The sequence below is a fragment of the Callospermophilus lateralis genome, chromosome 19 (assembly GCF_048772815.1).
Source record: "Callospermophilus lateralis isolate mCalLat2 chromosome 19, mCalLat2.hap1, whole genome shotgun sequence".
In the NCBI taxonomy this organism is placed as follows: Eukaryota; Metazoa; Chordata; class Mammalia; order Rodentia; family Sciuridae; genus Callospermophilus; species Callospermophilus lateralis.
The window spans coordinates 38,450,585-38,476,652 of record NC_135323.1 but is presented as its reverse complement, the minus strand read 5'-3'; the positions used below and the strand labels follow the sequence as shown (position 1 = coordinate 38,476,652).

At 55.5% G+C, this 26,068-nt stretch overlaps 2 protein-coding genes and 1 non-coding gene across 3 annotated transcripts in view; 2 read left to right on the top strand and 1 right to left on the bottom strand.

Moving 5' to 3' along the window:
• Fam20c (FAM20C golgi associated secretory pathway kinase) overlaps nt 1-7,368 on the top strand; it is a 53,053-nt gene extending 45,685 nt beyond the window's left edge. Inside the window, exons 6-10 of the mRNA XM_077105984.1 lie at nt 4,052-4,232; nt 4,882-4,991; nt 5,191-5,272; nt 5,674-5,733; nt 6,422-7,368. Of these exons, the coding sequence (XP_076962099.1) occupies nt 4,052-4,232; nt 4,882-4,991; nt 5,191-5,272; nt 5,674-5,733; nt 6,422-6,671 (683 nt within the window). The 3' untranslated portion in view covers nt 6,672-7,368. The remainder of the gene's footprint in view (nt 1-4,051; nt 4,233-4,881; nt 4,992-5,190; nt 5,273-5,673; nt 5,734-6,421) is intronic.
• Nucleotides 7,369-11,655: 4,287 nt separating this feature from the next.
• Nucleotides 11,656-11,731, bottom strand: Trnaa-ugc (transfer RNA alanine (anticodon UGC)). Its single transcript has one exon. It is a non-coding gene; the product is annotated as a tRNA-Ala (tRNA).
• A 9,835-nt stretch (nt 11,732-21,566) lies between these two features.
• Foxl3 (forkhead box L3) lies at nt 21,567-22,858 on the top strand. The gene is made up of 3 exons (XM_077106153.1): nt 21,567-21,673; nt 22,068-22,236; nt 22,454-22,858. Exons 1-3 carry the CDS (start codon nt 21,567-21,569, stop codon nt 22,856-22,858), a joined length of 681 nt encoding a protein of 226 aa, XP_076962268.1.
• The last annotated feature ends 3,210 nt before the right edge of the window (nt 22,859-26,068 follow it).

Here is a 26,068-nt window from a genome sequence, read left to right as displayed (position 1 = left end):
GTCCTGCTTTTAGTTTTATTGAGGTGCGTTGGCCTATGGTGGTAGGTACAGAGCATTTAGCCAGCTAAGCTTGGAGGCACTGAACACCAATGCTGTGGCGCCCTCTACCATCAGCACAGGACCTCACATCCAGACCCCTGAGCTGCCTTGCATGTCCCCCGGGGCAGCCACCACCACCACCCCCCACCCCACCCCCGTGGTGTGAAGCACCTGGAGGCTCAATTCATATCTTTTGCTTCTGTTCCATCACCATTCTGACGCCAAGGTTCAACCACGTTATTTGCATCTCTGGAGATTGTTCCATCTGTGTGGAGGACTGTGCCTTGGGGAGATGTGTACATTCTGCTTGTCCATTCACCTGTCCACAGTCATCAGAAGGACCTGCTTAAGTAACTTGCTCAAGACCAAGCAGAGGAGCTGGGGTTTGAGGATATAGGAAAGGGGAAGCAAGAGGTTTCCATGCTGGGCATGATTTCCCTGCTGATGGGTGGCAGGTGGTATATGGGGTGCAGCAACCCAAATGTCTCCTAAGGACGAAGCCACCGAAGCTGCTGAAGCCACCCACTCCAGAATTTTCAGTACCAATGGATTTAGGTCATTATCTAAGAGAGAAGGACTGTGGGGTTATTTTTTGTTTGTTTTTAAACAAAAGCCTGAGCCACTTCTTAGCCTAAACAGATAAATCAAGATCTTACCACGTCCCTCTTTGGTTAGTGTTTGGTCCCCCTCCTGGCCCTCAGCAGGGAACTATCAGTTCTGAGTCCCAGGAGCTCCCCACAGAGGCTGCTGGTGACACTGCTTAAATCCCGCCTTTAAATGCCTCGCCAGGGCTGCCGGGGACCAGGGACTCCACAACAGACATCTGCCCTGGCTTTCTTTTTGGCTTTCAATGACGTTTTCTGCCAGCTGCAGATTCACCCAGGATACTCCAGAAGCTCCCTGATGGCCCCAGGCCCCAGTGGCTCGTTGCACCTGGGCAATGCGCTCCCGAACTCTGCGCCACTTCAGAGTGCAGCCCCCCCCCCCCAGGATCCCACCCACTCCGGCGCCATGTGCTGCTCTCAGCGTGATTCTTCCCAGAGCCTTTGGGAACGTGTGCTCCTCTGGAGCAGCGGGGTCTGGGAGCCAGCCTTGACCTCATTTTAGAAAACGAAATCTGCTCAGAGTCATCAGTATCACTTCTGCTTTGCTTGCACTTCCCGACCCACCCGATGCCAACATTGTCATCGCTGCTTCACTGGGAGCCAAGTCAATGGGAGACTTCAGCCTCCCGGGGCAGAGGACTGCCTCTGGGTTTGGTCAAGAAAGAGAAGACCCCAGGTGGCCAGGAGGACAGCCAGGACAATAGAGGAACAATAGTGGCCCTCAAGTCCCAGGGTCACTGCAGGAAGGAAGTGGGCTACAGCCCTCAGTGAGCCCAGGCATGGTGGGGTCTGTGGAAGTCGCATTCAGAGAGGGCAGTTAAGTGCCTGATACCACACAGCTGTGGGCAGGGCCAAGTCAGAGCCCAAGACTCTAAAGCTCCATATGCTCAAGGAACATGTTCCCTGGCCTTTTCTGTAAATTTCTGCAAGGTGGATGCTTCTGTGTGGCCTCCCCCATGCAGGATACAGGTCATGGGCAGCTCTCAAAGCCCCCAACTCCTTGGGGCTTCGCAAAGCATAGAGATTTTACCCAGGATTAAATTGGCCCTTTTTCTTCCAGACTGGCCTGAGTTTGCCCAGATGGTCATCAAGACTGTCCACACAGTCCCATTCAAATAAACATTGAGGAAGAATGGGGCTTCCAACATGGGTCTTCTGCCAGCAGCTGGAGGGTCATCCCTGTGATAGGCATGTCCACTGCCCTGTGCAACATTGTGGTCCTCATTCCAGGATGGGTGGTCATGTCACCTCCTGCATGGTGACCCACATCCTCCTGAATCAACCTCTATCCCTAGACAGGCCCATCCTGGACCTTGCACATGCAGGCCAGGACTTTCTGGGTTCATGAGGAGGGCTGTGTGCTCCTGGCCCCAGGTCAAGACCAGGCCCTGGGAGCCCATGGCCACTGCATACTATTGGAGGGGCCCTAGCCTTCCCCTAGCTCTCTGTCTACTAGAGCTGCTAAGTGAAAATTATGCCCACTTACCCCTCAACGTGGGGCAGTCCTCTCTTCTGCATGGTCACCTTCTCTGGACTTCACATAGCTGCCTTATGTGATCCTTCTCCCAGGCTGCGGGCACAGCTCGATCCTCACACACAGGTGAAGAGCTGAGCAGAGATGTGTGCTGCTTCACCCAGGTCATGCAACTGGAAGGAACCCTGACTTTCAGAGCCCCAACCCCACCCTAGATGCCCTTTAGAGCTGGTGAGGAGGGATCCTTGCCCTCTTAAGGTGATACTGTCTAGAACTGGCTTAGGAGGACCTAGCTGTCCGCATGATCAACTTTCATGGCACCCCGAAAATGGATTGACTTGTGTCAGCAGCCAGAGTGGTGCAGCTGATCCCCAAGATGGACCTATAGTAATTATCCAGCTTTGGTGCTGTGGTGGAGGCCAGGAAGGGGAGAGGCAGGGGGCAGCTCATGGGGAGGCCAGCAGATGGGACATCCTGTGTTCCTAGGGCTGCAGCTGTGCCAGCACCCTCCCCTCTCTCCATCCGCCCCCCCCCCCCCCCCCCCCGTTACCCTCACTGGCCACTCTCCTGACCCTGTGAGTGGGAAGGAACAGGGAGCAAGGCAGGGCCCCTCCTGCTCCACCAGAGGCTTCCTCCTTGTCTCCACAACCCGATGCATTTGCAGGTTTCTCCACCAAACAAGTCAGAGCATGAAAACACAGATTCACTCAGTAAACAAATACAAGCATAGAGTAGACCATCCATAGGCTATGATCAGCATGTGGCCATCCCAGAGCTCCCAGTAGGAGTACCGTAAACCACCACAGCAAAGAGCTTAAAGTTTTTAAACTTTTAATTGAGGTATAATTCACATGCCATAAAACTCACCATTTCAAGGTGCATGATTCAGTGGTTTTAGTACATTCACTATATTGCCCAAACCCAGAATTTTTCCCCCACCCCAGAAAGATCCCAGAGCCTGTCCCAGCACTTGAGATGCCCCTGAGCCCATGCGTATGGCTTCCCCTGCCTGGCTTCTCTCACCGGGCAAGATGTTGTCGGGCTCATCTGCAGTGCAGGCTCTCAGCACTCTGTTCCAGCACTCCCTGGAAGGGATGGATGATACTTGGTTGTGTGAAAATCCTATATCTTGTTTAGCTGTTGGTCAGCTGGTGGCTTTGGGACTGGGTTCCTGCTGTGAGCAGCGCTGCTGTGAGCACATTCAAGCAAAGGGCAGGAATATATTTCATCTTTCTTAGGTAGATGCCTGCAGGTGGGGCCGCTGGGTCACATGCTAGCTCCTGTTTAACAAGCACCTGTGCACATCACTGCCCCCAGCAGGGCACCGTGGTTCCAGTGTTCCACAACCTCGTCAACCCTTGCAATGATCAAGACCGTTCTCGTTGGTGTGAGGTGCTTTCTCCTTGTGGATTCGGTTTGCATTTCTCCGATGACCATTGAGGAGCATCTTTTCATGAGCTCATTGGCCACTTGTATATCTTTGGAAAAAGAGCCATTCAAGTTCTTTGCCCATGTATTAATTGTATTTTTTTTTTATTATTGAATCATACAATTCCTTGACATACGCTAAGCACTACATCCCCATCAGCTTTGGGATTTGCAAAGATTCTCCCATTTTTGTGGATTCTCTCTTCCCTCGTGGTACATATCATTCTGGGGACTACTGAACAGAGACTCTGGAGTTTCCATGGACTGCAGCCCCTGGATTCTGGGAGCAAGGACAAGCCAGCCAGCTCCGGCCTCAGACTCCAGGGCTGCGGGGCCTAGGAGCCCACTGCAGGGTTGACTCATGGCCTGGGGCTGGAGGTGATCACTGAGGCCATTTGAGCTTGGGAGTGAGTCCTGCCCTTAAGAAGCTCCAGGCAGAGCCCTGAAAGGCCAGGGGTGGCATGTGGGGACAGCTGTAAGTGATGGGGTCTGTCTCTCCCACCAGCCAACAACATCTGCTTCTATGGGGAGTGCTCCTACTACTGCTCCACAGAGCACGCACTGTGTGGGAGGCCAGACCAGATAGAGGGCTCCCTGGCAGCCTTCCTGCCCGACCTGTCCCTGGCCAAGAGGAAGACCTGGCGCAACCCCTGGCGACGCTCCTACCACAAGCGCAAGAAAGCAGAGTGAGTTCAGGGCTGGGCCCCGGGGACCCGGGATGACTTTGTCCACTCTGTGACTAAGACACCAGGCCTGAGAGGGCTCCGGGTTCTCATGACCATGGGACAGGAGGGATGGCAGGGCCAGCCATGAATCCAACCCTGTGTAGCATGTACGATGCACAGTGGGCTAGGTGATTAGGAAGGGCCCTGACCTGAGATTTAGAAGCCCCCGAGGCACTGGCCTTACCGCTGGGTCCTTCAAAACATGACTTAGTATTTGCGCTTGGCCTTTGCTTCCAATTCCTCTTGTTCCTTGTGCAAAAGAAACACGTCCTACTCTATCAGCCAAGGTATCCTGATAAGTGCAATGTCCAGGCACTGTTTCTGAAGCGGTGAATCTCCAAAACCATGGCACCCAGAGTTTGATAGTAGCTTCAGGCCGGTGGGGGCCTCTACCAGGAGCATGATCACCTCCCAGCCCCATAATCCTATTAATGCAACCTCATAGCCCACAGTTGAGGCACGTCTCTCTGTAGACACTTGGCCCACATCCTAGGCCCTCTTTGTCCAGAGTGGCCCCACTGGCTTGTGCTGTTCTGAGCCCTGAAGCCCCAGAATTTTCCCTCGGCCTCCCTATCCATGAAGGAGTTCCCTCACACTGGCTCTCCTGCAGGTGGGAAGTTGACCCCGACTACTGTGAGGAGGTGAAACAGACTCCGCCCTACGACAGCGGCCACCGCATCCTGGACATCATGGATATGACCATCTTTGATTTCCTCATGGGTATGTCCCATGGGATGTGCTGTCCTCTGGGGATGTGGGGCCCAGGTCCACCTGTGCCAATCCAGAGCTCTCAGTGGACCTGCCTGGCACCAGTTACGGTTCTGTGGGGTTGTGGCCCTGGAGGCCGTACTTGGGGTGGACAGGAGGTGCCTCTCTCAGCAGGCCGGAGGCCTCTGAGCACCTGTGCTTATCCCTGCAGGGAATATGGACCGCCACCACTACGAGACTTTCGAGAAGTTCGGAAACGAGACATTCATCATCCACCTGGACAACGGAAGGGGGTGGGTCCCCTCATGTCTAAGAGCCCAACAGGCTGGCCACCTCTGCCCTGTGTGTGGCCTAGCCCAGAGCAGGAAGAAGCAGGCCTTGGTGAACAGGGACATCCCAAGACCCATCCCTGTGAAATACAGGATGCCAGTCCCCGGCCTCCGTTCAGAGGCAAGAGGGTCCCCGTCACAGGGAGGGATGGCAGTTGGCCTTGACAGGTGCTGGGTTTATGACCGTAACCCTGGGAGGTGTGTCCCATTGTCCCCTTCTGTTGCCCCAGGAATATGGGCCCAGACAGGCTGTATCTGGGAGAGAGTGGCCCCCAGTTAGCAAGGCAGGAGGATATCCATTCCAAAAAGGCTGCCCACCCTGTACAACCCACTAAGGACCCGATGGTTGTGCTTTCTCACGGCAGGTTTGGGAAATACGCGCACGACGAGCTTTCCATCCTGGTACCTCTACAGCAGTGCTGCAGGTAGGACCCAGGCCGCCCCTGGAGGTGCAGGCCCAGATCTCCCCACTTCCCTGCGTGACACAGGAGACAGGCATCCATACCTGGTGGCAGCCCATAGCCATACCATGGCCATCAGCTCTCTGCCTACCCATCCACAACCCTGAGCTCCAGGGACCCCCACAAGGACCTATGCTGGCTCCTGTCACCACAGCCCTGTGAAGCTGCCAAGTCCCAGAGCAGACACTAGCTTAGAACCAAGGACCCTGCACCCCAGCAGCAGCTACCAGACCATGCCCCTGCCCCTCCCACAGTTGGGGACACGGGCTTACGGGACCAAGTGGTTTGTGCTTCTCTCAGAAGACATCTCAGGATCCACCCACCCAGGTCCGGCCAGTTGGGTGAGCTTGCCTGTGTCTGCCCTAGGGCCCAGGGTGCCTGCCCACATCCCTGCAAGGTGGGGCCCCGTCCACATGCAGGGGAGAGGCAGGGCCAGTGAGGTACCGATCTCGGATCGGTCTGTCTCTCCCTCTGCCTCTCTCTGCCTCTCTCCATCTCTCTCTGTCTTTGTCTCTCTCGGTCTCCATCTCTCACACTCTCTCAGCTTTCATCTCTCCCTCCAGGTCTCTTTCAGCCTCTCTTCCCCCCACCCCTCCCCTGGTGGGGCCACCTGCCCCACCCCCAGCCCATGCTCACAGCCCCCTCTCCACAGGGTCAGGAAGTCCACCTACCTGCGCCTGCAGCTGCTGGCTAAGGACGAGTACAAGCTGAGCCTGTTGATGGCTGAGTCTCTGCAGAGGGACAGGGTGGCGCCTGTCCTGTTCCGGCTACACCTGGAGGCCCTGGACCGGCGGCTGCGCATCGTGCTGCAGGCCGTGCGTGATTGTGTGGAGAGAGACGGGCTTCGCGGCGTGGTGGAGGACGACCTGGACCCTGGGCACAGAACCTCCACTGAGAGGTAGTGACCTGCACCACCCGCACTGCCCACCCAGGAGCATGGCTGCACACGCCACATTATGATTCCGTGAAGCCGTGGACAGGACAGGGTTGTCCCTGCAGTGACCTGTCGCCCAGTGGCGCAGCCTCCTGAGGGGCTCCGGCAGGACACTTCCATGCTTCTCCAAGACCCAGGACAGGCAGGATATGCTGCCTGTGGCTGCAGTAGAGGCCTCCGGTCCTTTTTGTGGGAAAGGAAGCCTATTTCACTGTTTTATATTTACATAAGGTGCAATGTACCAAGGAAGGGACGTCCGCACGGGCCATGGTCACCTCCAGCCCCGCCCGAGGGCTCTCTCCTGGTCCTGTGTGGCGCCTGCACTCTGCACCTTCTCTTTCTGCTCTTGCCTCCCACGCCTCCGCATTTAGAGGCTTGAGAGACCCTTTGGGGATGAAGGGGGTTCCCGGTGGATGTCAGGGCCTGCGTGTGGACAGATGGACACCCGAGTGTGAATGACCAGTTATTCCAGTATCCAGCAGTCGCCCTGCCCCTCCCCATTGCAGCAGGCACCACTGACCCACAGCTTTGCTCTGGACAGTTGGTATGAACGTCACACGGGTCCTCAGGGGCCACAGCAGCAGGCCGACCTTCCCGGCATCTTTGTGGAGTAGTTTGCGATGTGGTAAAAGTGCAATAAAGATACGGCAAGCGTGTATTTTCGGCCTCACTAGGGCAAGGCCCTCACACCCTGGTGCTCAGCTGCCCGCCCACCAGTCCTCCCAGAATGTAAGGCCTGGAGCCAGACATGACCAAGGCCCAGCGTACCCGATGCCCATGTGGCTCAAAGCCCACAGCCTGCTGCCGGGGAGCCGCCTGCCAAGCCCTGGGATAAACAGGCCGGGTGAGGCCTGCACTCCGGAAAGCAGGGGTGGGCATGAGGAGAGGGCAGGGCAGCTGCAGAGCCCTCTGAGGACTGGGTGGAGATCACTGAGGCCACAAGAGGCCCAGAGGGCCACACCCTGTCAGGCAGACACACCGTGTCTGAGACCCACCAGGCCAAGCCTGCAGGGAAGGCCTAGCAAGTGGTGCCACCCCAGGGAGCAGGTCCACAAGCAGATGTGACAGAGACTCGTCACAGACCCCCACACTTCCAGGTCACGAGAATCCAGGCACAGAGGTCCCCCTCCTGCCAGGTGCTTCCTTGCCTGTCACCCTGCCGGCTACTCGCCTCCCTGCCCAGGGCACTCTGTGCTGAGGGAGGCTCCCTGGGCCCTGGGCCCCGGGAGGCAGACTACCAGGTTGCTGCTTCTCCAGAGCCACATTGCACTGGTTTGAATCTTCTCATTTCACAGGTGGGGAAGAGGCCCAGAGCGGGGAAGACGAGCAGTAAGGCAGGTTAGACTCCCAACACGGCAGAGCCAGAGCCAGAGCCAGAGCCAGGAATCCCAAAAGCCCAGGAGAGGCACGAGGCCCCTGGACCCTGAGCGAGGCTGGGCTCAGATGTGGGCTTCACACAGCCAACCAGTAAATGGCCTCAGACTGACAGATCTTTAAAGGAAATAGCAGGGTGATAAAGGGGCCACAAAGCCTGCCTCCCATCCTGTCAGCACAAGGTCCAGTGTCCCCACAGCATGGGCAGCTCCATCCCCCTAGCGTCCTCTCGGCCAGCCCACAGTACAGCCAGTACAGCCAAAGATGCAGTCCCCACCTCAGGCTTCTGGGGACTGCGATACAGGCGTCAGCCACGAGCTGGAAGCCAGGCTGTCACCTGTCCTGGGTCACACACCCAGGAGTCACGAAACATCAGATTGAGAGGGGCTGTCACTAGGGCCCCCTCCCAAGTCCTCTACAGGTCCACAGGACAGTTGAGCTGTGATGTGAGAGGTCACAGGACAGCAGAGCAGCCAGAGGCACAGATAAACATGTGCTCAAGACCAAATGAGGCCATTTGGTGGCCGCACCAGGTCAGCCCAGCGCAGAGCCTACAAGGCCTCAGGAAGTTAAGATGCTAGTGTTCTTGAGACAACGATGATATAACTGGATTAGCACTTCAAAAGACCTCAAGGGGCCAGGTGCAGTGGCACATGCCTGTAATCCCAGCAGCAGGAGGATCATGAGTTCAAAGCCAGCCTCAGCAATAGCAAGGGGCCAAGCAACTCAGGGAGACCCTGTCACTAAATAAAATACAAAATACGGCTGGGGATGTGGCCCAGTGGTTGAGTGCCCCTGAGTTCAATCCCCAACATAGAAAAAAAAAAGATCTCAAGGGGTTGAGCTGATGGAGGTTGAGCTCAGGGGCTTGAACCACTGTAGCCTTCTCCATGTTCGGTCTGCCCTGCCCACTGCAGGATGGCTCTGGGATGTCTGGGCTGGCCATTAAAAAAAAAAAAAAATTATCATGAGGCACACCCTGGCCATCCTTGGCTGGGGCAATGGGACAGCCTGAGAGTAGGGGAGAATAACCATGGAGGACAGTGTACAGAAAGAACCCTGCCCAGCAGAACAGGCCAGTGTCCAGCATGCAGGTTCCTTGCTGCTGACTGTGAGCCAACAGCAGGAATCCCCAGCCACCTCAGAGTCGTTCTGGAGAACACAGAACAGAATGGACAGTTGAGAGACACCCAGAGACACGCACAAGACAGGGAAGAGTTTGGGTGCCAGAGAACGGGAAGGGCTCTTGGAGCATTATGATAAGGAGAGACCGAACAGGAAGAAGAAACTGGAAGGAACAGGAGACGAAATCGTGGAAGTCCCCAGACAAAGAAGGGGACCAGAGGTAGAAGCAGAAGGCTGAGCAATGTCACCAGAGGATGCCTAGGAGCTGCCTGCATGTGGCCTTCTCCAGGGCCATTCCAGGTCTGCTGGGTGATGGAATGATTCCTTCCAAGTGCCACCAGACAGCCTCATCCCCAGCACATCAGAGTGGCCATGAGGGTGGACAGACATGCTCAGCGAACATTTTGAGCACAGTGCAAAGCTGGCACCAGAGGACGGGTCCTCCAAAAGCAGGACCTGATTCGGGAATACAAAGAGGCAAAGGGAATACAAAGAGTGAGAATGATGGGGTCCCAGGAGACCCTGCTCAACCCTGGTGCCGTGGAGAGATGGGTCACCAGGGGCATGATGAACAGAAGGAAACACAACTCTGCTGGAGAGACACAGGAGCCCTCGGCAAGGTCAGCCAGGAAAGAGCACCTCCCACGCCCCAGGAAGCAGAGGCCACCCAAGAAAAGACCAGCAAGTCAGGCCACTCGCCACCGCTGGGGGAATCTGCTCAAGAGCTTTCCAGCATGGAAAGTCGACAGATGTGGGGTGAAGCTGAGACAGTGCAGCCGAGGCCTGTCGTTTAGACACAGGAAGGCAAATCCCCAAACAGCAAAACACCCGGGAAACTTGCAAAAATGGACATTCTCCGGGCTTGGCCAGGGGAGGGGACTGTCTTCGTGACTTCATCTAAGGTGTCATTAAAGACGTTGAACGCTATGATCTATTGCTTTGGTACAAATGCAAACGAAACTCTGACTACACTGGGCAGAGGTAGAAAGGGTCAGCCCCGGCCCCGGTGCTGGCTGCCAAGTGTCCCCAGCAGCCCCCATCTCCTGTTCTCTCTGCTCCTCGCTGTTGCTGTCCCGGAAGAATCACTGTCCTGTTGAGCCATTTCACAGTTTTGCAAACTGAGGCACCAGTAGGTAAAGTGGTTCCCTGGGCTCAGCACACAGTGAAAAACCCCACCTGCCCACCACCCAGAACCCTGTGCTCTCTCCAGTCCTCAAAATCAAGCCCTCAGGCCTCCAGGATGGCATGAACCTGCAATGCCAGGCAGCACAGTGAGCGTGGCTGAGGCAGCAAGACCTGACTGGAGCCCAGGCCACGAGAGGAACAGCTTCAACAAAACCCCCCGGGGCAGGCCCGAGGTGCTTCCATAGATGGCCTTCCACCAGAGCAGCCTGAGAACAGAAGGCCGTAGATTTCAAGCAAGACTTTTAGAAAACGGGAGGGGACCTCCTCAGTAGATCCGGGCTTTATTTTGCAGTGTCCGGGAGTGAACAGGGGGAGGCAGTGGCACAGAGGGCTCCTGCCCAGGGCTGGCCTCCCACCTCCTGGCAGAAGTCACGGGGCAGCTAGAGCAGTGGCTCCTTCTCCCCGAATTAAAATAAATAAATGCACAAACAAATGCATACCTGAGGCTCCCTATGACCTCTGCCCTCTGGGCAGAATGGGCCACCAGACTGCTGGTCTACCAGCTCCCACCCCAGAAGTCTGGGGTGGGCACAAAGCAAAGTACCAACTGCCCTTCAGATGAGAGCAGAGGCTTCTGGGCCTCGGGTAGGCAGAAGGGCTGCAGTCCTGGGTCCCTGCACCCATGTGCCTGCACTCCAGTCACCTCGAGGGCTAAAGAGCCCGGATCTCAGCATCCCCTACCCGCCATGCAATCCTTCACTGCTCCTGGGTCCCTCGCCGAGGCTCCTGGGCTCCCCTCAGGCCTCATTTCCCCAGACAGGTGGAGCCTCACTTCCGCCCATCTTGAACAGACGCACCCTCCATACCTTGCCCATGCCCACCCAGTTCCTACGGAACCTCTCCCAAGTGCTGCCTTCAGGAGACTCCCAGGGAGATGAAAAGAGGAGGTAGGGACCCTTTGCTGTCCAGGTGGAGAGAGGGGAAATGGGGAGACTGACCCAGGCTGGACCACAGCAGAGCAGAACTCCAAGGCCTCCATTTCAGAAAAGCCTCATCCTGGTATGTGAGAACCGGCCTCCAAAGAAGGAAGGTGCCTGAGGCCAGAGAGCAGGCAGACAGACCCCAGCTGTACAAAAGACATTTTACTGGGACTTAGGGACAGAGGTATGGCCTGGCTCCCAAGCCAGGAGGACAGGTTTCTATACCCAGCCAGATAAAGCTGGATAAGGCCAACAGGAAGGTGCTGGCTTCCATCTACATCTGTCCACCTGTCCAACCCAGGTGTCAGTGACAGTACACCACCCACCTGACCAGCTGATGGTGGTTTTTGCTGGTGCTGGGGGTTGAACCCAGGGCCCTGTGCATGCAAGGCAAGCACTCTACCAACTGAGCTATATCCCCAGCCCACAGCCGACAGTGTTGAGACAGTACTTGGGGTCTCTGGTGGGCAGAATGTCTCCAGTCCTGGGTCCCTGCACCCATGTGGGGATCCCTGTGGGACAAGAGCCACTTCCTGCAAGGTGCCCCCTCTAAGAGGCAGCTGTTCCTGCCCTGAAGCTAGCTGGGAAATGAGAATGGAGCCCTGGGGAGGCCTGGAAAGGTGTAGGGTAGGTTATATAGGAGAGGGACCAGGCGGGACTGTCCCCAGGCTTGGCCAGGTCAGGGCAACCCCGAGAGGTTATCAAGGGGCTGGGGTCAGCCAGCCTTCTCAAAACACATCCATTACACCCTGCCTGCCCAGGGTCCCAGGACCTTCCTCACATGCCCACAACCACCAGGTGTCTCCCAAGGCCATGGGAGGCCAGGCCTAAGGCACCTTTCCCACCTGTTCCCCAGCACCATCTAGAGGAGGGCTGGAGACCAGGAGAGCTGACCTCAGCAGGCACTGGCTGCTACTCAGCCAGGGCCCTGCAGCTTTGTCTTCCCCTTGTCTGGGTCTTCAGGTATCCACCAGCCTCTCACCACCAGGTCTACAGCCCTGGCCAGACCCTGCATTATCCCACAGGACCTAGAAAGGTCCTGACTCCCTCAATGCCTGTGAATAAATGTGTTCTCAAAGGCACAATGCTTAGTGAGTGCCAAGATGTTCTGAACACAACACATAAATGAAGACTTGCAGACACTCTCCCTCGACACAAACAAGGAGTTGGAATACATCTGGAGGGCAGTGGAAGCTAACCTCTGGAAGCCTCCAAAGCCACCACCTCCCTGGCACCAGAGGGCCTTTGCACGGCTGGGAGCTGTCTACCCTGCACCACCTCTTCACCTTGTTTATTCCCATTCAAAGCGCCCCTCAAACTTCCTAAGCTGGGCCAGTCCCACCACGCCACGCACTCCCTCACACTCAGCTCTCAGCTTCATCTTGAGTGCATCTGTAATTACATGCCTATAATCTTGAGATTTCTCAGATAGCATCCGCTGCCCTAGTGGACTGGAAGTTCCATGACACACGCACCACTCTGCTTTGTGGCATCCCCAGCCTTCAGGCTGTAGCCCATACAGCGTAGGTCCCCTGTGAATATGCTGAAAGGCAACCCTGTGGGCCTGGTGCCTCCTGACCCTCAGGCTCACTTTCTGTCTCTGCACAGATTCCTGGGCCCCAGTGAGGCACAGAGGCACCAGCTTGGCCTGAGCCCTTGCAGCCTGGGGGGCCCACATGTTCTCATCCTGGAACCCTGTCATTGACTGGCTCAGTTCCACACCCCCTGCCACCTCCCTGCTGGTATCGGAGGTGCTTATGTTCCTGGGTGGGTGCCAGTCCCAGGAACACCAGGGGGGAATGCAGGCCATAATTCCAGCCCCGTGCATCCAGCTGACGCTGTCCAAACACGATGGCACTCCGTCTCTTTTCCACGTCACAGTCGGCTTTGCTTCTAAAGCTTTCTGTGAAGTCTTAGGATGGGAAACACCTGTCTCCACCCACAGTGAAGCCTGGTTTCATTCTTAGGAGACGCTGTGCATCAGATAAACAACTCAGGGACATTTGGAAGAGAAAGTGACATAGACAGGAATTTATAGATCGTGGTGGGCCCAGCTGATGCAGAGACACATCCAACCACTGGTGAAATTGAAGCCAGATGTCCAGGAAGTACGAGGTCCCCATGGTCATTCCCAGGTGGGGAGATCCCTATGGGCATCTCCAGGCAGAATTCTGGCTTGAGAGAGTCCTATACCATCCTGGACGACAGCAGCCAGCCCCACCCTGAGCATGGACAGACCCCCAGCCACAGCCATGGGTGTGTGAACGCAAAGGTCCCCAAGGCAGGGCCACTGCACCAAGCCTGCATGCCTCTGGTGTCTGGCTGGGCCTACAGCCATGGTTCTGTTTATCAGCTCCAATCACTGCCAGTCACCTGCCGTGTAGAGCCCTGTCCTTGGTGATAACAACGGGACAGGGACAACGCCGTCTCTGTCTGCAGGGTGCCATCCCAGCAAGAAGCCCAGTGGGGGACAATACACAGCAATCACGGGGCCACCCGTGGAGAGTCAGCCCCAGTGGGTTGGGATGACAGAGCACATGGGGCCACAGCAGGCGGGGACATGGACAGCATGCTCTGAGTGGGGTGGGAAGAGACACGATGTGATGACCACGGACACCTGCAGGAACACGCAGCAGCCCGACTCCTCCACTCCCTGAGCCACTGCCTGTGTCCAAGCCTCAACCAGCCAGACTGTGACATCCAGGATGAAGGCCAAGCTCCACCTGGGCCTAGGAGGACATTCCCTCCAGGGGCGGCCTGCAGGGCTCCCATTCCCGCCGGCCAAGTCCAGCCAGAATGGGGAGGCTGGGCCTGAGCAAGCCTTTGCCAGCCACTGGCACCCTCCCCTCGTGGGCACCTCTCAGGAGACACCCCTGCTCCAGGGTGCAGCCCGCTCCCAAGTCTCTGCCTTCTCACAGCTGGGACCAGCCATCCCTGTGGTGTCCCCCAGGCAACCACAGTCCTGGGTCGCTTCTGTCCTCCCTCCCAAGCATCCATGGGCCTCTCTGCCTGAGAAGCATGGGACACGTGAAATTGAAGCCACCCGCTCCTTGGCCCACTTCTCAGTGAGCTGGGGCCTCAGGCAGCCCCTGGTGGGCAGCAGGAGGACAGCACTGGGGCACCGGGCATGTGGCTGCTCACATCCTCCATGAAGCCCCTCACCCGTCCTCCCTCTCTCTGGCAGAGGGGAGAGACCTTGGGATGCTCCTGACACTCCTGCAAGTTCTGTCAGGAGGGGCCAGGGGTCATCTCCCCTCTTAGGCTTGTGATGCCTCTTCACTGACCCTAGAACAAAAAGCAGAAAGTCCCCTGTTCTCTGACTGACCCCAGGGAGCAGTTTGCCCAATCCGTGGGCTGTCAGGAGTCTCCGCAGGAGCAGAGTTTCCTAACTTCCCAGTTGAAGCCACAGGGGACACAGGATCACTGCCACTCTCTGCCTCCCCAGGCCCCCAAGCTGGTGGTCATGGCCCCACCCACCCCCAACTCCTGCACCATGATTTCCGGTGGCTCTGCTGGGGCAGGTCACCCATTCTTCAATTCCTGAAGTTCCTGACAATCACCTGTGGACACCTGGTGCCGACAGTTAGCTGAGCCATACAGGGTTTGCAATACCTAGGTGAGTGGCCGGCGCCTGCGGAAACCCCAGGATTGACCTCACAGTGCCTGATCATGGACAGTTCCTGTCCCCACGGAGGCAGGTGAGGAATTAGGATGAATGCCTGACACTGAACTCACCAGGAGAGATGTCAGCCATAGACACCACGATCCATGGGATATCCGAACCCACACTCCCAACACCCAAACCAGCGTGCAGAGACACCTGAACCCAATCCTGTAAGATCAGGCAAGGCAGGCAGCGACCAAAGGAGGCAGATTTAAAAAGGCCTCCGAACGAGACTTTATTTGAGACTCACTCCCAAGCGGAACTCAATCAGACCCACAGAGTGGGCAGGAGGAGGGTCTGAGGAGAAACCGCATAGGAGCTCCACCGGACTGGGAGTTTATGGGCTTAGGCAGGAAGGGAAGGGCTTGGGACAGGAAAAGGTGTTTTTAGAGTCCCTGTCCCTCTGGAGTTGGTCAGGGGAGTTGGCTGAACTCCAGGATTGACCAGGGGGTCCTGCTGATTGACAAGCATTAGTCTGGAGATCCCACTGATTGACAGGCGTTTCTGTCAGTGCCTAATTGATGTTTCTTTCCCGCGGGGGCTACTTTGTCCTAAGTCACCACCACCAACCTGACAAGTCCCACCCAGAGCAAAGTCAGGAGCAAGTGTCCACACACACCCGGAGCGTGTTGGCACGTGGGATCATTGTACTCTTCTCCCAGCCTCTGGGCAGATGAGAATTTTCAAAAAGCTTTTGAGCATCATGTAGAGTGAGCTCAGCCAGAACCTTGCTGGGGACACACGTTTGAGGCCTGCCCAGCCATCTCCTCCCCTCCCAGCTTTGCCAAGAGACAGAGGACAGGTGCCAGGAGGTGTGGCCCGCCCATGCCCTCTAGTGGACGCGTGCTCACCTCAGCACCTCAGCCCACCGCTCTTTCCTCGTGGACTGTGGATGTGCACACGTTTGCACCTCCAGGTGTGCACACACTCACTCACATCCCCTTCCAGGTCTTTATTCATGGGTGACCTCTCACAACGAAGCCTCCTGTGACTCACCTACTGAGGTTCTCACACATGTGCACACGCACGTGCACTCACACTCACACATACACGTGCACAGCACCCTGGAGCTCTGACCCTGCTCTGGTTCTTCCCCACAGTCCATTTTTCTTCTGAATCATGTTGATTAATTTTGTCAATAGTCTACCTCCTCCAACACGGGACTCTGGGGACTGGGCAGGTTTAGAGCAGATCGCCCCAAGGTACCTTGCACGTGGTGCTTGAGGAACAATGACCGCGGGGGGCGGGGGGGGGGCTGCAGCCTTGTAGTTGGAAACGCCAGCCTGCGCCTCCCTCCATGTGGTCCCCGTTCTGTCCTGTAGCTGCCCCACCCCCAACCCTTCTGCCCCCACCAGGTATGTGGAGGTGGGTGTGGCTTCATCCTCTCCCGCTCACGCTCACCTGGTGTCTAAGCGTTCCGTTTTGCTGTGGATTTTGGGAGTCCTGGCACTTGGCACCTCGGCCACCTCCCCTGCCACATGCTGAGAGGCACTGAAGCCTCGGCTCCTCCCTGGCCCTCTGTGTGTGTGTGCTGTGCATCCTGAGCCGCTGTGTTCAGCACCTGGTGGACCAGCTTCCTGATTTTGTCTTCAGTGGGGTCTGGCCTAATGGTGTGACACAGCAACTCTTCTCCAAGGTCTCCAGGTTCTCAGATAAGACAACGTGGACGCTGACATCCATGCTGCTCAGGGACAATGAGCTCTGTCTGACCCGTGCTCAGCCATTCAATTTCCAACCCCCCACTCCAGCCCTGCAGCCACAGGAGGTTTGTGTTCTACGGCTTTGCCTCCCACAGCACCACGCGATGGGAATTTTGAGTCCAGCTTCTTTTACTCAACAACATGAGTTTGGGACAATAAGGAGTGGCGGGGTTTCCTATTCACTGATGAGTAGTACTCCACAGGATGGGCCCATGGCAGCTCATCTATTCCCAGAACCTGTGGATTCTTTGTAGGATTTAGTAACAACAAATAAGGTCACCAAAGCACATAAACTCACAGGAAGACTCTCTCGCATAAACACAGGCTTGCGTTTGACACGCAAACACCTAAAAGTGGTGGCTGACCAGGTGCAAATGCCTATGTGACATGAAGAAACTGTACCCTCACCCTAAAGAATGAGAGTCCAGGCTGCTTCCCATCACCCCGGCACATGACAGGTGGTTAAGTTCTCCAGAGAAACAGAATCAAAATGTGTATGTGTGTGTGTGTGTGTGTGTGTGTGTGTGTACACACATGTGTGCAGAAATTGGGGGAGAGAATTTAAGGAACTGATCCACTAAGTGTTGAGACTCAGCAAAACTGATGGGTCTGCCAGTGGGAGGAACTGCAACTGCTCTGCCAGCAGAGTCTCTTTTTTTTCCTTGGGGACCTCACTACCCCCACCCCCACCCACGGGTCTGGCCTTCAACTGCTTGGGTGAGGCCCACCCACTGTATAGCTGTCGGCTTTTCTCAAAGTCCACTCATTCAAATGTTGGTCTTGTCAGAGGACTCTCTCACAGACACACTCAGAATAGTGTTTGATCAGATATCTGGTCCCTGGTCGGCCAGATGGACACATAAAACTGCCTGCTGTGTGTGTGTGTGTGTGTGTGTGTGTGTGTGTGTGTTTAGCCATTCTAATAAACGTGTGCAGTATCTTGTTATTTTAGTTTACGTTTCCCTCCTGCCGAATGGTGCTGGATGTATTTTCCAAGTGCTTATTTGCCATCTGTATTTTTCTTGGGTGAAGAGCCATCTTCAAGTTTGGGTTGTTTGCTTTGCAAATAACCTCCTGGCCTGTGTTCACCTTTTGATTCCTCTTTTTTGAACAGCAGAAGCTCTTAGTTTGACATGCAGTCCAGCCATTTTTTCTTGTATGTATCATATTTTTTGCTGCCAAATCAAAGATACGTTTGCCTAGCCAATGATCATTCTAGCAGCTTCATAGTTTGAAGGTTCACACTCAGGTCTGACTCCTTTTGAGTTTGGTTTTGTCTGGGGGTGGGGTGGATGAAGGGACTCCTTCTCTGAGCTTGCTACCTAGGTGGTGCCTTTCATTGGTTCTAGAAATTTCTAGCCATCAAGTTTTCCTCACCCTGTTCTCTGCTGCTCCCCTCCTGCTAGACCTGTCCCTCTCCCAACCTGTCCCCAGCACACTCCCTGTGCCCCCCGCCTTTCTGTCTTGCCTTTAGGTCTGGGGAGTCCTAGTGACCGACCCTCACATTTATTCACTCAAGGAGCCCGAGGCCATTTCCTCTGTCACAGTTTTACTTGGGGACATTTGTTCTTTTCCTTGGTTTCCACCTCTCTGCCGAGGGTCCTCTCTGCGGGAGCAGGTAGCTTCTCTGCTGTGCACCACTCACGATGACTTTCAGTTACCTGTGGGTGACTCCATGCTTATCTCCTGCATGAGTCCGGCTCTGCTGGAACTCTCTTAACAACGCGTTGGTTTTATTCCCTTAAGTGTCTTGTGAATTTGGGGCTGCAAACGGGCTTTTCGTGAGGGATGGTACCAACATGGAACTGAGGCTCCAGCCAGCCACTAACCGCCCCCACTGCATGGTCCTCACCACCAGGGGGCGTTAGTGTCAGATTCCCACCCTGGGCTGCTCTCTGGGCACTCTGTGCGGAGAGAAGCCACCTTCCCTTCCCGGGTCTTCCCCTGACAGCGCCCCATCACCCACTACTTCCTCCTCTCCATGGCCTTGCAGGTAGCAGAGAGCTGCGACTTTTACTGGACACTTGATGACATCACGAGGCACGGGTGGGGCTGGCTGTTCCCTGCTCCTCCACACTGGTCCGTGGTTTCTTAGGTAGGGTCCTGGGGGGTGAGAGTGAGCCTCTTTCTCCCCCTCCCTCCTGGGCAGCTGCCTCCACTGTTTGGCTCAGCACCAACTCCTCCCTCCAGGCAGGGGCTCTTCCAGCCCCTTCCACAGCTGCTCCATCTTTGCCCCTTTGCCCTTTCCTCTGGATTCAGGGGACAGAGGGGATGGGACAATTCTGTTCCCTCAGCCTGACCAGCCTCCTTCCACCCCCCAAACCCATATCCCTTGAGCATCCCTGGGGTGGGGAGTTGGGGAGGGGGTATTGCTGTGTATGAGCTCCCTGGTGCCCCCCCCCCCACACACACACACACACTGCTGGCCATACTTGACCTTATCCACTCTGAGCAATCCACTGACGGGCTGAGTCCAACTGCTTCTTCCTGCCCTTGGGGTGGCCCACTGCAAGGAAGCAGGTGCTGGGCCTCTCTGAGACATGCCTACCCTCCCCATATATGGCTCCTTGCCCAGCAGCCACTGCCTTGGTGGGCTCAGGAGAACCTGTGCTTCTGCAGCCCACCCTGGGTGTCCCAGCAGTTGAAGGACGGTGACAGCCTTCAGCAGAGATCAGAGGTCCTCGATAGCCTCTGATATTCCACATACAGCTGCACAGCATCACCATCTCTTCAAGGACAGCTGCACAGCACCACCCTGCCACCTGCCCTCCTCACAATATGACCTTACACTCCTCCCTTTGGGTCAGTCTGCATTCTCCCCTTCCCCCTGTGTGAGCTGGTGCTGGAGAGGAGGCACTGTGGGGTGAAGCCAGGTCATGTCAGCTTCTACCTGGGTTCATGCATGTTATACAAGTGGAATTGTAAAGTGTGAAACCCTTTGAGGTTGATCTGTGGAGATCCACCTAGTGTATGAGCAAATGGATATTTCCTTCTTTTTTATTGCTGAGTCTTATCCCATGGTATGGATGTGCCACTGTCCACCTAACCATTCATCTGTTTAAGAACATCTACCTCGGGCTGGGGTTGTGGCTCAGTGGTAGAGTGCTTGCCTACATGTGTGAGGCCCTGGGCTCAGTTCTCAGCACTGCATATAAATAAATAAAGATCCATCAACAGCTAAAAATATATATTTTTTTAAAAAAAGAACATCAAATTGTAATGCATTTCACTGTCATTTATTTTTAAAAAATCAATTTAAAAATTAAAAAAAAGCACATCTGCTTTATTTCTTGTTTGGGGATAATGCAAGTAAAACTTCTCTGAGCATTGGTGTGCAGGTTTCTGTGTGACCTTGACCTGGGAGTCCTCTGGGTTGAGGATCCAGGAGTGCAACCAGCAGGTCCTATAGTTGCATATTTAGGACTTTTTTGGGTAGGGGCTATTGTTTGCTTCCTCACTTTTGCAGTGGTAAGGATTGAATCCAGGGGCTCTTGACCACTGAACTACACCTCTAGCCCTTTTTATTTTTTTATTTTGAGACAGGATCTCGCTAAACTGCATAAGATGGCTTTGAACTTGTGATCCTCCTACTTCAGCATCCCAAGTCCTGGATTACAAGTGTGCATGGGCATGACTGGTTGCATGTTTAGTTTTTAAAGAAACTTACCAAACTGTTTTTGAGCAGGGCTGTGCAAATTTATTTTCCCAAATTCTAACATCTAAGTTTGACATCTAATGGAGAGGACAATACCATTAATTGTTAACTAGGACTTAGGACTGAGCAGAAGCCAGATAGCTGCTTACCCCAGTGACAACTGCATGTCCACCCCAGTGGTTAGGAGCCCTGGTATACCTGGGCTTCTACAAGCAGGACCTCCAGCTGCTGGGAGCCAGGGTGACAGAGGCACTGGTTGCTCCTGAAGTGGTTAGCTGGAAGGGCATGGGTGTTTCAGAGCTCAAGGTGCTGCTCTGAAGGAGGCTCTCAGTCAGACTTCTGCAGATTATTGGGAAGCCTGCCCACTATGAAGACCCCTAATGTCCTACTTCTTTCCTCCCGGGTTTGTATCTTCTGCAATCACCTATGCACTCTGGAACCAGAGCTTTGGAGCTAGAAGAAGCACCAGCTCAAGGGAGGTTCTTCAAATGAAAGGCCCACCTCCCCAGACTGTGGGCTCCAAGTAAGGAGGGCCCCTGGAGAAGGCCACTTCTGGGCAGGGGTGGACAGTGATGCAAGGGCATCCTGCTCTGGAAGAGACACTGGACCCTTTATCTCCACCCATGCTCTCCCTAATGCAGCGCCCAAGCCGGGGATACTAAATGAGCCCCACAGATCAGCCCTGGACCCCACTGTGGGCAGCCAAGGGGGTATCTGCCCAGCTTTCTGTGGTCGTGCCCCTGGCCGTGGGCTCTGCTGACAGTCCATGACCACTGGAACTATCTCCAAGTCTCAGGGAGCACCCACTGCACAAGCAACCCAGCAGCATGGCCCGAGAGTCCCCAACTCCAGCTCCGGGGCACTTTCCCGATTGAGCCTCCAAACCGTGCCGGTTGGGGAGTGAAGACGGGTGGGCGCTCAGTGCATCGGACCACCCAACACGCCCTCTCTCTCCCTCCTCCCTCGGCGGGTCAGAGGGTCGCCTAGACAGCCTGGCTCCGCTTCCCGCTCTGCCGGTGACTGGGGCCTCCCCCGCACCGGGATTGGACGCCAGAGAACCGGGTGGGGGCGTGCGCGGGGGTCCCCAGAAGCCCAAGCTCCCAGTCGCTTCCGTGCAGACGCTGCTGGCCCGTGCCCAGCCCAGGAGGACCCAGTGCAGAACTGGGGGCCGGTGGGCGGCGCGGAGGAGGCGGCAGCAGCAGCGGCGGCGGCGGCGGCCCCGGGCGCGGAGAGCGCCACGATGTTTGACAGCTCGCAGTACCCCTACAATTGCTTCAACTACGACGCCGACGACTACCCCGCCGGCAGCTCAGACGAGGAAAAGCGGCTCACGCGGCCCGCGTACAGGTGCCTGAGGGGGACGGTGGCGAGGCTCTGGGGACAGCCAGGGGCTCCGAAGCCGGAGACTGTCCGGGATAGAGGGAGAGAGGGGCTTTCTTCCCTGGGGCGGGATCTGGGAGAGAACGCACCAGGCGCACTTTGGGGGGGTGGGGGTAGCCGAGAAAGCAGCTTGGATCTCCCACCTGGCGGGACCCTGCGTGCAGGAGAGGTCCCAGGGTCTGGGTGGAGGCCAGAGCTGTGAGCACGGGATCTCCAGCCAGGATAGCGCTTCCCTTTCCCCCTCCAACTCCGCGCTGGCTGCCTGGGGAGGCGGAGCAGTCGGCCTCGCCCACCGGGCGGGAAGGCTGCCTGGCTCCCCGCGCCCTGCCCGGCGCCCTCTTGCCTGACGCCCCGTCCGCAGCTACATCGCGCTGATCGCCATGGCCATCCAGCAGAGCCCCGCGGGCAGGGTGACCCTGTCGGGCATCTATGACTTCATCATGCGCAAGTTCCCTTACTACCGCGCCAACCAGCGTGCCTGGCAGAACTCCATCCGCCACAACCTGTCGCTCAACAGCTGCTTCGTCAAGGTGAGCCCTACCCCATCCCCGTCGCGAACGACCCCCGAGTGACCCCTGTGTGCCCAGCCATGGCGACACTCAGGCCAGTCATCCCTTGGTGACTGGAGCTGTTGGGAAGCTCCTGCTCAGAGGTAGGGGGCCCCAGCCTGCGGGCAAGCAAGGCTACCCCGAAGGGCCAGCGGCGCCTTGCAGGTCCCTCGAGCGCACTGACCCCGGCTCTGCGCAGGTGCCGAGGACAGAGGGCCATGAGAAGGGAAAGGGCAACTACTGGACGTTTGCAGGAGGCTGCGAGTCGCTGCTGGACCTCTTCGAGAACGGCAACTTCCGCCGGCGGCGCCGGCGGCGCGGCCCCAAGCGAGAGGGCCCTAGAGCGCTACGCACTGAGGCCGCTGAGGGGTCCCTGGGTCCGTCTGAACCCGCCGCGCGCGGGTCTCCGGCCCCAGACGGAGCGCCTGCCCTGGGCCGCGAGGCCCTGGCCCCCGCCGGCCCTGCCGCCCTGGGAAAAGAGGGCCACAGAGACATCAAGTTCAGCATCGACTACATCCTGTCCTCTCCAGACCCTTTTCCAGGGCTCAGGGCTCCCTGTCTCGTGCAGGAGGGGAGCTTCCCCCGCTGGAGCCCCAGCAAATGAACCTCCACTTCCGAGGCAGTGAAAGATGAGACTGAGGTTGCTTCCTAGTGGCCACTGCAGAATTAGCCTGGGGTCTTGGGTTAGTTTCTCCCCAGGAAGCAGGTCTCAGCCCCACCTTGAGCCATGAAGCCCCCTGATTGCGTATTGCCACGAACTTTGAACTTTCTCCCCAGTCGGACCCTGAGTTCCTGGGTTGGAGTCAAAGGCGGCATTTGGCCTGAGGAGAGCTGCTTACTGTGAAGTGACTTTATCCATTCCCGAGAAAAGTTCCCCAGCAGGAACAACCCTCTTGGGTCCAGTTTGACTTTGGAGTTTGCTTGTGGATTTTCAGATTTCAGTTCCACGGGAAGAATGCAGGGAACATTCCCTGGAGCCACATAGCAGTTCATTCCTGGTGAGGTGAGAAAGACTCGTGGACAGCCATGTTCCAGAGCTGGTGTGTGCTCAGCAAGCAGTCAGTGAAGTTGGCTAACACCTCCCTGTAGGTTAAAAATAATAAGGTAAAAAAGATGAAGACAGACATTTACTGATCCCCATGAACAATAATGACCCCACATTCCTGATGCCGTGTGTTTGGGCTAATAGGATCAGAAGTAACAGATGTGTCTTGTGTTGTCAGCAATGTTTTGATGATGGTTTTAAAAGCCCCTTGCACAAATACAAATATGGGAAAGAAGAAAGGAAGGGTGGGAGGGGCCCAAATTGGGGAGGGCACTGGGCAAAGCCATCCTTGGTTCTTCTGAGCAGGAATCCACTCCTGCTTTGGCACCAGCTGGCTTCCCAGAAATGCAGGCGTGGACAGCAAACTGTTGGTAGAGCCCCGCACGCTGAGGTGCAGAGCCAAGCATCTGAGCTGGGCACACTCCATTTGAAATGTAAATGATTTAATTACTGTGTAGAGACAGGCAGTTTTAAAAACACAATTATGCACAGTGAAACTATTTGACCAACCTTATCATTTTTCACCAGCCCATTTTCGCAGAGTTAATTGCTTTCTGTGACTTAATTTGAACATTAGTATGGATTACACCTAATCGGATTCGCTAGGTGACAATGATTGGCTAATTTTGTGAACGGCAAAAAACACACCCAAAGAGGCTGGCTGTCTGGATTGGGAATTATAGTCTTGTATATTATCGGACTCTCTTAAAAATGGGCTCTGAGTAATGAAGGCAGGCAGGCTGCTGAGGCAGACCCGAGCCACGTGTGAGGCCCGCCTGGACCTGGCTGCGTTTCTGTTCAGAGGCCTGACATTTTGTTAGTTCCAAGTACTCCTTTGCTCACCTCCCTGTAAATAGAGACTGTGTGAGCCTTTGTTTGGGGAAGAGGGGAAAGTGTTCCTGACAGATGTTGTGAACGGCCTGGGCTCCTACTCTACATTGAAAACTAGTGAGATGCCGGCTCCTTTGGTCACCAGGCCCTGCCAATGGCAGCCTGAGCCCAGGAGCCGCCCTCGGCCCAGCAGGAAGAGAGGGAGCCAGCCTCAAATGCCCTTTCCTGAAAGCAGAAACAAGACCTGAGGATGATGCCTCTCCTCTGCAAATGCTACTGCTATTCCCAGACCTCTGCTGGCTTACACATGAGGCTCCCCAGCCAGCCAGGATGACCTCAGCCAGGACACACCACCTCCCGGCATCCCCCAGGCCCTGGGAGCTGGCTGCTGTCACTCCTATGCCATTTTATGGGTGGGAACTGCAGCACAGGCATGAAGCCCCCTGCTGGCCCCTTCCTCTGCACTGTCTGGTCTGGGTTGTCGGAAGGGCCACGTGCACATGTGTGTTGCTGGTATGTGTCCTGTGTCTGTCTGCATTCCTGTTATTTATATCCCTTTGTCGGATGTGCTAAAAGAATTGATTTAAATTATACTAGATATAATTTAGATGGTGATAAGACACAGATGGTACTATACATAGTGTATGGCATAGAGAGTATCTGAAGATATATTTTTCTGTAACCAACTGAGCAAATAAAATTTGCATTTTATCTTTTGGGATCTTGTATTATTCCTGCATTTCATTCTAGTTAGCAAAGCCTGATTTGAAAAGGCAAAGCCCTTTGCCCTAAGAAGGACAGGTTGTCTTTGGAGGCCTCAGCCTCTGAGTGAGAGTTCTTAGTGGCTCATCTTCTCTGCATACATGGACAAATGCCAACTTGGTAGCCAAATGAGGCAAATGGGCCACACCAGTCAAAATCTGTGTACTCTGAAGTGTAGCATTTGTTTTACAAAGGATATCAATCATGTTTTTAAAAGCGAAGGGACATTTTCAATTTGCCAGTGTGTGATATCCTACGACTTCAGAAGTGTTCCCAGCCTCTAGAGTGAATGGCATTTAATACCGACAACATAACAGGGGTGAGGGCTGGCTGTGACCTATTCAAATGTCGCTGCCACCACGCAGCCTGGCCCAATGCAATTATAATTAAATACTTTATGCCTCTCTTGCAAATCTGCAGATTGATCATCGATATGTACATTACCACCACATTACCCCCGAGCAGATGTCTGCCACACGCATGTTATGGATCACCAGGTTTCCATTAACAAAGTTGGGAGGTGCTGCTGAGCAGGAGCTCAGGAGGAGACATGTGCAAATTACCTAGTCCCGACCAAAGTTCCTGGCTGGGTAGTGCTGGGGCCTTGAGTCCCTCTCCCAAGCCACCAGGAGATTCTAGGTGTCCCTTCTCATAGCTACTGAGATCAAGGGGCTCCACCAAATGCTGCAGGAATGAGAAAAGAGCACCTGATGGCTTTGAGGAAGGTGGAGAATCATAATTGTATGCAGCTTCCCACAGAGGAAAGAGGCAGGTCTAAGGGATCAAACCAACCCCAGGGATGTGCTCTCTCCCCATTTCTGACTGGTGGGGTCCAGCCTGACTGCATCTCTCCAGAGAGGCCTCCTTGGCTGACAGTGTGGTTGGTTGGACACCTCCCTCTATGTCAAACTGAAATGGACTCCTGGTCTCTGTCACTGGCTAGGTCTGGCCTGCCTCCCAGGGACTGTTATTCATTCATTCGGTAAATACTCATGAGCTGTGCCGGGTATAACCAAGAACCACAGGGGTACAGGAAGCCATCCAGCAGCATGGCAGGAGGTAGACAGTCAGTCATCCAGGGCACGTGGAGTTCCCATGCCATGCAACCAGGATAACTGTCCGTCTGCCTCCTGCAGTGCTACTGGATGGCTTCTCTGAGAGGAGGGTGTGTGCAAG

Bases quoted from the DNA above. Each gene is read 5' to 3' on its own strand.
- Foxl3 (XM_077106153.1), top strand. From the start codon at position 21,567: ATGTTTGACAGCTCGCAGTACCCCTACAATTGCTTCAACTACGACGCC. The intron at 21,674-22,067 runs GTGCCTGAGGGG...CCCCGTCCGCAG, and splicing joins CTCACGCGGCCCGCGTACAG to CTACATCGCGCTGATCGCCA. The intron at 22,237-22,453 runs GTGAGCCCTACC...GGCTCTGCGCAG, and splicing joins TCAACAGCTGCTTCGTCAAG to GTGCCGAGGACAGAGGGCCA.